This window comes from Cupressus sempervirens, chromosome 5 (assembly GCF_028749045.1).
Source record: "Cupressus sempervirens isolate cs-2001-9-10 chromosome 5, ASM2874904v1, whole genome shotgun sequence".
Lineage (NCBI taxonomy): Eukaryota > Viridiplantae > Streptophyta > Pinopsida > Cupressales > Cupressaceae > Cupressus > Cupressus sempervirens.
The window spans coordinates 785,935,994-785,946,078 of record NC_143122.1 but is presented as its reverse complement, the minus strand read 5'-3'; the positions used below and the strand labels follow the sequence as shown (position 1 = coordinate 785,946,078).

At 36.8% G+C, this 10,085-nt stretch overlaps 1 protein-coding gene and 1 long non-coding RNA gene across 3 annotated transcripts; both read left to right on the top strand.

The window, feature by feature from the left end:
- Positions 1 to 743: 743 nt before the first annotated feature.
- On the top strand, positions 744 to 4,821 carry LOC149558283 (cysteine-rich receptor-like protein kinase 6). Of its 2 annotated transcripts, none has more exons than XM_089832569.1 (6): positions 744 to 923; positions 1,163 to 1,293; positions 2,055 to 2,265; positions 2,473 to 2,707; positions 3,693 to 3,846; positions 4,244 to 4,821. In XM_089832569.1, exons 1-6 carry the CDS (start codon positions 812 to 814, stop codon positions 4,607 to 4,609), a joined length of 1,209 nt encoding a protein of 402 aa, XP_089688695.1. In that variant the 5' UTR covers positions 744 to 811; the 3' UTR covers positions 4,610 to 4,821. The 2 variants fall into 2 exon arrangements, with proteins under 2 accessions (XP_089688695.1, XP_089688696.1); XM_089832570.1 differs by having other exon boundaries at positions 2,045 to 2,265.
- Positions 4,822 to 5,090: 269 nt separating this feature from the next.
- LOC149558282 (uncharacterized) lies at positions 5,091 to 6,784 on the top strand. The gene is made up of 2 exons (XR_016365007.1): positions 5,091 to 5,197; positions 5,535 to 6,784. It is a non-coding gene; the product is annotated as an uncharacterized LOC149558282 (long non-coding RNA).
- The last annotated feature ends 3,301 nt before the right edge of the window (positions 6,785 to 10,085 follow it).

The window sequence follows — 10,085 nt, the reverse complement described above, 5'->3', positions numbered from 1 at the left end:
ACTTTAAAAACATTTAACTTTATAAATTCATATGACTTCTTTTTCAAAAACTATTTTAAATAATAAATGTATTTGAAATAAGAAACATAAAACATTTAACTCTATATTTGATTAAAATATCTACATATGAATAACAAAATTATAAAAACTCGTAAAACTAATAATAAATATATTTAAAATATAAAATACAAAATATTTAACTCTATATTTGATTGATAACTTTTGCAAATATTAGTATACCTTCAAATTTTTATTAGATTTTTATTTGATATATGAAATCGCATTATTCCATTGACAGGGACTAATAAAAAATAAAAGATCTCCCTCCATACATCTATCTAATCGATCCCCGCAGCAGGGGAAAAAGCTCAACCCATTTAAGAGGGATGGAGTCCACTTTCCGTATTATATTGTGTTTGAAATAGAAATCCATCTTATCAAACAACCTAGAAAGCTCAGTCCACTTAAAAAGTGATGCAGAGCAAACGAATGAAAGCGATGCTTACACTACATCTTCAATAGTTTGACATAACTTTTCAAATAGTATCTTTTAATACCACAACAAATATCATGGACACGTTTCAACCTTCATGGATTCTGGGCCGTTCTCGTAAGGTTCTACTATTACCAAGATTTCTCTCATGAATAGGAAATTGGTCACCTGTCATGTGATGGTGAAGTTTAACTAACAAGCAATTCCATCCCAAGACTTTCATAAGAGTATTTTCTAATGTTTCTTAGCCAGACATTTGTATGAATAATTGAACCCTGTATATGCCATAGCTGAGACAGTCTGAACGATTTACAAAGCATGTTTTTAAGGGCCATTACAACTGCAGTTCTAACAGCCATTGCTTCCTTCATTTTTGAAAGACTAGGGAAAAATTACAGGCTACCCATTTTGCTGAAATGGAAGGAAAGAGGTAACGGCATGGTGCTTGTATTGATAATTTGGTACTATTTAGTAGGTACTTAAAGGCTTTCTCTAGGGAAGTTCTTGGTGCTTACTACTTTTTCAGTGTACGAGAGTATATCCTAGAATAATGTTTTGTGATATCTGGAGCTTAATTATGAATTTAAATACATGTTTCTGTTTTGGGGGAATTTGACACTGTGACTACAGCATTGTTACTCTGCCTATTGAATTAGTATTCTCTTGCAGATGGGGACCATAGCCATGAAATTCTTAAAGAGGAGACGTTCATCTTGGACTTTGGGACCTTAACGACGGCCACGGGGAATTTCTGCAATGAGAACAAGCTTGGGGAGGGTGGCTTTGGGTCAGTCTACAAGGTGCCTTACTTCCCTTCTTAGACTAGAATTATTTTATGGGTTTCTTCGATATGAAGAGAACTAATAGTTCGCATGGCAAATATGCAAATATGCGCCCATCTGTTCCGTGGGTTGTGTTCGAATTATGAATTTCACAAATTCCTCATTGAGCTTCCACTAGATCTGCCTTGCCAAATTCCTTAAAGCCAGACAACGCTCACCAATTTACACGCTTTCCAGGTTCTGAATTGTGCAATTTTTCAGGGTTACTCTATTTGTGTGAATCGTTTTCTATTTTTTGTAACTTGCTACTTACTAGCTGCCTATGTTGGCAGGGGAATTTTTTGAGTATACACGCTGAAGCTGTTTAGGGTTTTACTGTTGATAGGGCTGGAGTTACTGTTCCTAGAATAGTAGTTAGTGTTTAAACCGTTGGGGAACACATTTAAAATCCTAGGAAGCCACTTCCCTAAAACAATAAGGGACCGATGCTCCAGAGCATGCTAAATTGATATGCTGCTAGCTTTTACTCATTATTATAGTTAGTTTGCTGAACTACAATTAGCCTTCATATTTAATTCTAAGCATGTTTAAATGGGTGTGATTTTGCAACTTTGTGGAGAGGACAGAAGTGTCTCTTACTTTTGAGTTTTCCCAAAATCAAAACGTGGGTGGCAAACCATGGCCAGCTGTGTCACTTTGGATTTGTTTAAAGCTTAATGAAGGAAAATATTTCATTTTTCTTTGGGAAAAACTGTATATGATCTTTTAGTCTGTTACAGGGAAAAACCTTGGATGGAAGAACGCTGGCAATTAAAAGATTGGCAATCAATTCCAGACAAGACGAAAGTTCATTTTACAATGAAGTGAACACTCTCAGAAAAATACAACACAGAAATCTTGTACAGTTGCTCGGATGCTGTGCTCAAGGGAAAGAAAGGCTGCTGGTTTATGAATATCTCCCAAACAAAAGCCTTGATCATATTCTTTTCGGTAAGTCATAACTGTTCTGACATGCAAAGTGTACAGTAACAAAGTGACTTCTAACCTCTTTTAGGTCTAAATAGTTCAATTATGTTGATAAGATGAGATGAACATCCTTTAGGTCAAGATGGTCATTAGGGCCTATTTAAGTGTTTTTTTGGCTTCTTTAGAAGATTGTTACAGACAGTTTAACCAAACATAATCTGTTGAACACAGACCCTGAGAAGCGAAGACTTCTGGATTGGCCAAAGCGCTATAGTATAATACAAGGGATAGCTCGTGGACTCAATTATCTCCATGAGGACTCCCAATTGCGAATAATTCACAGGGATTTAAAAATAAGCAATATTTTATTGGATGACAAACTGAGTCCTAAAATTGCAGACTTCGGGTTGGCTAAGATCTTCCCAGATGGTCAAACTCATGTCAGCACAAAAATTGCGGGGACTCTGTAAGTGAACAACTCAAGATTTTAGGTTTTATCGGAGCAAATTGTTTGGGAGTTTCTTTTGAAGAAAATAAATCCTTTTTATTCAGTTTTTCAAGGATACCTTTAAAGAAATTAAATTTACTTATATAGAGCTCTTCCAAGTTTTAAGATTTGAATGGTAATTGACCATATCATGTATAGCATACGTTAGAGTATTTTTTTGTGGTTTATTTATTCACACACACCCACACAGAAGCCTTGTTACAGTATAAAGAAACAAAATTGGTGATAATGGAATTCATTTCTTTGTACCTGTTGAATTTGATCCTTAATTAAAAGGACAAACTCTGGCCTTCAGCAATATACTCACCTTCCTAATACATTAGATTTCCACAGTCCATAACAATAAGTGCTCATGTATTCTGGATTCTGGATTTAATTATCATCTATGGCTTTCCCATCCTGATGGTGGATCATAGAATGTGATTTGAAATGTTGATGTAAATAACTCTTACACAGTTGAACCCAGAAACTATGCACACTTAATTGTTTTCCTTTTTTCAGTTTACATGAATCCACCAGTCTACAGGAGATCTGATAAGGAGCAAAGACACCAGTAATTGGTGGGGATAGAATCTAGATCTTCATGAGCAAAGCCTTACCTGTATGTGACCCTGACCCATACGCTGGGAACTCGATAACAAGAGCAAGATAGGTCATAGGACTAGATGAATTTGAACATGATGTTTTCCGAGGATTCTTTGAATTGTTGATCCAGGAAAAGAGTTCATGACTGTGAAACACATCTGTTACAACTTGGTTATCGCTTAGTAGTCCACAGCAATTGACTTCGGTTTAATTGTTTTAACATAATAGAGAAGAGCTTAAGTCATTCGTTTAAATGTTTTCCAAAATTGTCAGTAGAACTTGTTTGCCACACGAGTGAAGATGTTTCTAATTGTTACTTAAAGTTTTAAACAAATTCTAATATCTATTTCTTCCACAGTGGGTATATGGCTCCAGAGTACATGATGGAAGGACAACTCTCAGAGAAAGCTGACATCTTCAGCTTTGGAATCCTCGTTCTAGAAATCATTGCAGGGAGAAAGATCATAGATTTATCACTAAGATCAAACTCAAGGGACAACCTTTTGGAATTGGTATAAATGCATTTTTTATTCCCTAACTATGAGAACTATGCCATTGTATCTTAACATGTCAATACCCATCATAAAACTCTATTTGCTTAAACAATAGAATGTTGTAGGACATTGGTAAAGTAATTATGCTGGCAGATCTTGGAAGCAGCAAATCAGTAGAGGGTGTAACTTAGATGAAGTAGAGGATAAAACAAAATTTGCACTTCGATTCACAACCTATTATTCAATATCTTGAACCAAGATAATAAGGCAAATCTTAGAGAGTTTTGTTTTGAAACTGGACACACACAACAGTAATCTTAACAAATAAATAAACATTTATAGGCACTGAGATTAGTTTGTACTAAAGGTCCTCAAAAGTCATATCTTGAATATTAAATGAGTTTATTATGTGCAGGCATGGAGAATGCATAAGAAAAGATGTACTATTGGAATAGTTGATCCAGTCTTGGGTGATTCATATCCCAAAGAAGAGGTTTTGAGGTGTATTCGCATTTCCCTTCTCTGTACTCAAGCTCAACATATGAGGCCTTGTATGTCCCGTGTTGTTCTGATGCTTGCCAGCAGTGTAGAGACCATTCCTGATCCAACAGTACCTTCATTCATTAAGTTTAAGTCCACTGGATGTCCAGACTCCAAAAATCGTGTAATAAGCAGATCTTTTAAACGTGCTGTTAAAATTGTAAGTTTTCGCTATTGGTACAAGAATTGTCCTTACACTAGGTTCCCATTCCATATTTGTAGTGGTCTTCCATCTCCTTAATGTGTAGAGCCATGATGGAATTACCATATTAACATTATGTGTAGTTAAAATTGAATCTGTGATCAGAAAGTGAGGACATTGTTTTTGTCCATGACAATAGTCAAATTTAGTCTGATGCAATGTAAATATAGTTTGTTACAGATTGAACAATCTAAAAGAGTTGAGAAACTGTATATACAGACTACTATAGAGAATGTTGAAATTTGTACAAATTGTTGTGCTCAGAATCTTAACCTTTTCACGTTTTCAAATTGTTTCCAACCGTGGTTATTACTAAAACATGATATCATCAATCTTGTATCTTCCATGAAGGTGGATCTCAAAGGAGACTTGAATCATCAACATTAAAAGCATTACAGGAAGGTGTCCAGTTGCATGAGATTATGTCTGACTGCTAAAATCTGAAGTCTTGGATAATGTGCTTTAATTTTTGTATTTGATAGCAGTAAAAAATATAATTATTGGTGTTTGAATAACTTTGAAACGATGCTGTTTATATTTAGGGCTTACAGGAAGAATGGGGAGCATTGGAAAAGGAGCTTGTAGATTGAGTAGAGTTTAAGATTACAGAAGATTTGATCTGTGGAAGTAAGTCTAAGTCTGATTTTGGTTCTGCTCACAAAAATGTTGACTGTAAATATAAAGTAGATGCTATAGAGGAGATAATTAAAATTTTAGACAGGTTTGAGGCCAATATAATCAAGAAAAGGAATCCAAATGGAGTAGTTACCTGAAGATGGGTGTCAAAGGATACCCACCACATAAACAATAAGAAGTATTACGTATTGGTGTCCACATACATAATATCATGTCTGAATGAAAATCTGAAGTCTTAGGGGAGTACACTTTGTTATATATAATTTTCAGTAGTAAAAATTATACAATTTAAACTATTATTGTTTGAAAACATACAGTTTATATTTAGGTCTTATATGAATAATGGAGAGATTTGAAAAACTGGAAACGGGATATATGGCTCAATGCTCTGCAACGGCATCTCCTTTCTGTGCTAGGACTTCAGAGCCCTAGTTGCTGCGTTACCTGCATGGAGTGTCTTCGGTTTCTGTGGAGTGGATGTGGGTAAAGATGTTGCTGCATGTGTGAAGGCAGGAGTTCGTTTTCTGTGGAGAGGGGTTGTGTTTGGTGGTTGCGAAGGGTTGAGCAGCATTTTTCCGGCAACTGGAGTGGGGTTCAAGAATTTTTTTTCTGATTTAGTTTCAGCTTCAATCGTTAACGGCAAGGTTGGTGCTTGGTGTTGTTTGGTCTTGGGTGAGCTTATCGTTTTTATCTTCTGATCAGATCGGAATGCAGGGGGTTTCCAATAGCCTAGTGGTTTCCAGCTGCAAGTGCATCTTGGGTCTTCCTCGAGCATGCATGCATCACAGTCTGATACCTTTTATTCAGGGGAGTCTTCCACAGCCATGATCATTGGGTCATGGTAATTTCTGCTATGGAGGATGTTGATTATTGGAGTTGGCATGCATTGATCTGTGATGTCCTCGGAAACCACACTTCTTTGTGAGCATTTGGGGCCTGGATTCGTCACACATGGGTAGGTTGAAGGTGATCTCGAGATCGTGCTTACCATAAACAGCTATTTCTTAGTTGTCTTTACAAACATGGCCTAAAATAATTTTATTGAGAGAGGCCCATATTTTATAATCATGTGATCAAACCCTGGCATGCATGGTTGGATTCAGCAGAAGGGCCACCTTCCAAGGTTCATGAATGTTGATGGTATTTTTGTGGGGGAGCATCCTATCAGTGTTGGAGGCATGATTCAGTGGTTATGTGTTGCATTCATGACAAAGTTTGTCATTGATGTCATTATTTTGTGAAGATTGACAGAACAGCAAACAGAGATTGGCGTTGCGCAATTCGAGGAAGATCAGCTTATGCGCACTTGTAGAGATGTTTTAGAGTATGTCTAGATGCTACAACTAAGAGCGCATATGGAAATATGAAGACTAGACAAAGTTATGAATATTTGGTAAAGACAGCTTTCAGACAGCATTTCGGGAAAGTGGGTATTGTTGTTTGGATTTTATCTCCCAACAAAGATGGAATCTAATTGAGCGAGCTAAGATAGAGGTTGAAGACATTGTTGGCTTAATTTTCTGCTTACCAAAAAATTTGCAAAATACCTATGAAAATCAGGGATTCCTATGCCTATAATTGCCTAGGATTTCAGAAAGCATGTCATTCATATTCAAACCTTAGGGCTTTGCCTTGTCTTTTGTTTCATTGGGTTATCATTTTAACCTTTCTAATGGGATACATGAAAATCGTGCTTATAATTTTATATCCCTAAGCTTTGGCCCCTTACCTTATTATATATGTCTTGCCCTTTCATGCTTTTCAAGTTGTGATGTTGTGACTACTTTGGTCGCAACATAATCCCATTTCTCCTGCTAATCATTTGTGGAGGCGCTACTATGCGAAACTATTTTTTTCCTTGGTGTGCACGACTTTGCGGCAGTTAAGGCTCACTAAGTGGTTTGTGGTGTAAAGAGCCGATTTCAAGGCTCATCGCATGGTTGTTGCTTCTTCTAGCATTAAACATTTTTATGTTGCAATTGTGCGGATGATAACTATGGTGTGGTTGTCGTGGCTTCGCAGGTTAAATAATGCAATTACTTTTGACGTTGCAACTGTGCGAAGGGGTTAAAAGATGGTTATTTTCTTAATCATCAGATTTCCTAGCATCAACGATGGGCATATCCCCGGATTTTAAAGATGTGCAAAGTTTAATGAAAGCGAGAATGTGACTAGTTAACATCTATCCCTACGGACCCCTCTCTTGTCAGTTTCTATGCAGTAATTGTATATTTTTCAGAGTCGTCGATTAGATGGCAGATCAACAGATGTTGCTTGCCCGCATTTTAAAGATGATCGAAAGTTAGCCAAAGCAGGGAAGCGATGTACTGACACATGTATCAATGGGCCCAAGTTCAAGGCTTCAACAGGCAATTAAAATTCATAGTCATCGCAAGGTCGGACCGCATTAAGGACAACTTGAGGTTAATGTGGCGAAGGTGCGATGCCCTTGTCTCATGGTTGCAAGGGTTAAGGTTGAGTTAAGTTGTCAAGTTGCAAAGTGGCAATCAAGGTTAAGACATGGGGTTTTTCACATGATCGTAGGGCAATTTGGTCAAAGACATTGTTATGTTGTGAAGCCAAGAAGATCATCTAGTAGTAGTAGAAATGTGTATCGCATGATCGCCAGGTTTTGAAATGGTAAAAGTTTAAGTTGCGAAGCTACGACAGGTCGCCTAAGAGCTAAGTTTTAACCCTTGTCACAAGATCACGTAGAGTTAAGGCTGACCCTAGATTTCAGTTGCGATGATGCAAAATGCAGTGGTTCACATGTCCACTGGAGTTTAAAGATAACCATGGGTTAGGATTGCGGAGGTGTGACAAGATGCCATATGGATAATCTTGATGATGTGGCATTACAGTGTCAGAGTGAGCTAGTTAAAGGGCAAGTTTTTGATAGGTCAAAGGTACTGATGTGGATATCAAGCAGATGCATTTTCTCAGCTGTTAGATGATCAAAAATCTAGGGCTATCACTTGCTTGCATTTTGAAGATGTTCGAAGTTTAAAGGAAGCGGGGAAGCAAGGGGCTAACATGTGCAATATTCCAGGAAGGATGGAATTTCGACAAAGGTGGTAGGGCCAGTTTTCAAATGAGTTATGATATCCGATCGATAAAGCAAATATAAATTCATTTGATATCTCATTTGAAAATGCAATCAATTGTAAGTTGCGATGATGCGAAAAGGATTATTCAAGTAGTCAAAATCAATGCAACTACAACATCGCAAAAAGTTAGAGCAAAATCAAAGATTAGGCTGTGAGCTTGTGAGATTGGTTAGAGCAGTTAGTTTTCATTGGTTTCGCACATTCACAGTTTGAAGTGATGTTAAGGGCTTTACCGTAGTGAAGGAGCAAAATGGATTTGTTTGTGGCTTTGCAGCATCGCATCAAGAGCCAAAGTTCTTTTTTCAAAGGATTATTGATAAATAAAAGCAAGTGATTTTCATTTGATATCACTCAATCGAAAAAAGAGTCAAGGAGGGTTGTGACAGTGCAAGGAAAGAAAGGAGGCAAGTCAAGCCAATCAGACACTAACATATATCTTTAAATGGGCAATCAGTCAGGGTTTGACCCTAGGGTGGTGGATATATTCGATTTTAAAATACAGAAACATAGCATGGCATAGGTCAACAACCAGTTGAAGGATAATTTGATGCTCGAAGCAGCACAATTTTGATTGGAGATCTAATTCTCAGGTGGAGTAAGGATATGGTGAAGATCAGATAAAATCATATTCATGTAACGATCGCCAAGAAAGAAATGAATGTCCTGGGACACAGTTGCAGATATTATGGCTTTGTCGGCAAATGCAGTTGAAGGTATACATGATTAAAGCAATAAAATACAAACCAAATTAAGTTGAGGACTCCTAAAGCAAGTGTCAACATGTCGATTTTGCTATCGTTGTCCTAGTTTTGTCTAGAAAAACAAAGAATGATCAAAATGAAATATCTTTGTAATCATTTTCCAACCAGAATTTGACAAGTGTCCTCTCATGTATAGCTTGTCGCAATCCTTCTCTTTATAAGGATTTCCAGGATGAGGAGGAAAGGGTTTCAATTCTGGGTTCCATTTTTTTGGTCAAGAGTCTCACCACCTGTTGTGATACCAAATGAGGTTTCCAGTCTTTACTACTGTGATCACAAGGATGACTCCAATTTTATTGTTGTGATATCACCATCCTCAGCATATTTTCTCTGTTATGAATAGGAATTGTAATTTCTTTTGAGTAGTTAGTTTACACAGTTGTTTGTTGTGTATATTCTAAGTCTTGCATACATTTGATGTATTAGTTTCAAGGAAATTAATAAAAAGCTTTATTGAAAATTTCAATCTGAGATTTGTCTCCATCTTCATAGGTTTGTAATTTTTTGTTGATATATGTATAAGGTACATATTGTCCAGTTGCAACTTGGCTTTGAAGTTGTATGGCATTGCATGTTTTGTTGTTGGGTCAAGGGTAGAAAAACCAAATTAAATTGAGGACTCCTATAACAAGTGTCACCATGCCAATTTTGCGGTCGTTGTCCTGGTTTTGTCTAGAAAAACAAAGAATGATAAAATGAAGTATCTCTGTAATCATTTTCCAGCTAGGTTTTGACAAGTGTCCTCTCATGTATAGCTTGTAGCAATCCTTCTCTTTATTTATAAAGATTTCCAGGATGAGGAGGAAGGGGTTCTGGTTCCAATTCTAGTTCCATTTTCTACAACTGTGATACCAATGAGGTTCTAGTTTTTGGGTCTCGAGTCTCCCCATATGATACCAAATGAGGTTTCCAGTCTTTACTACTGTGATCACAAGGATGACTCTAGTTTTATTGTTGTGATACCACCATCCTCAACATATTTTCTTTGTTATGAACAACAATTGTAATTTC

Bases quoted from the DNA above. Each gene is read 5' to 3' on its own strand.
- LOC149558283 (XM_089832569.1), top strand. From the start codon at position 812: ATGTTTTTAAGGGCCATTACAACTGCAGTTCTAACAGCCATTGCTTCC. The intron at 2,266-2,472 runs GTAAGTCATAAC...TGTTGAACACAG, and splicing joins CCTTGATCATATTCTTTTCG to ACCCTGAGAAGCGAAGACTT. The intron at 2,708-3,692 runs GTAAGTGAACAA...TTTCTTCCACAG, and splicing joins ACAAAAATTGCGGGGACTCT to TGGGTATATGGCTCCAGAGT.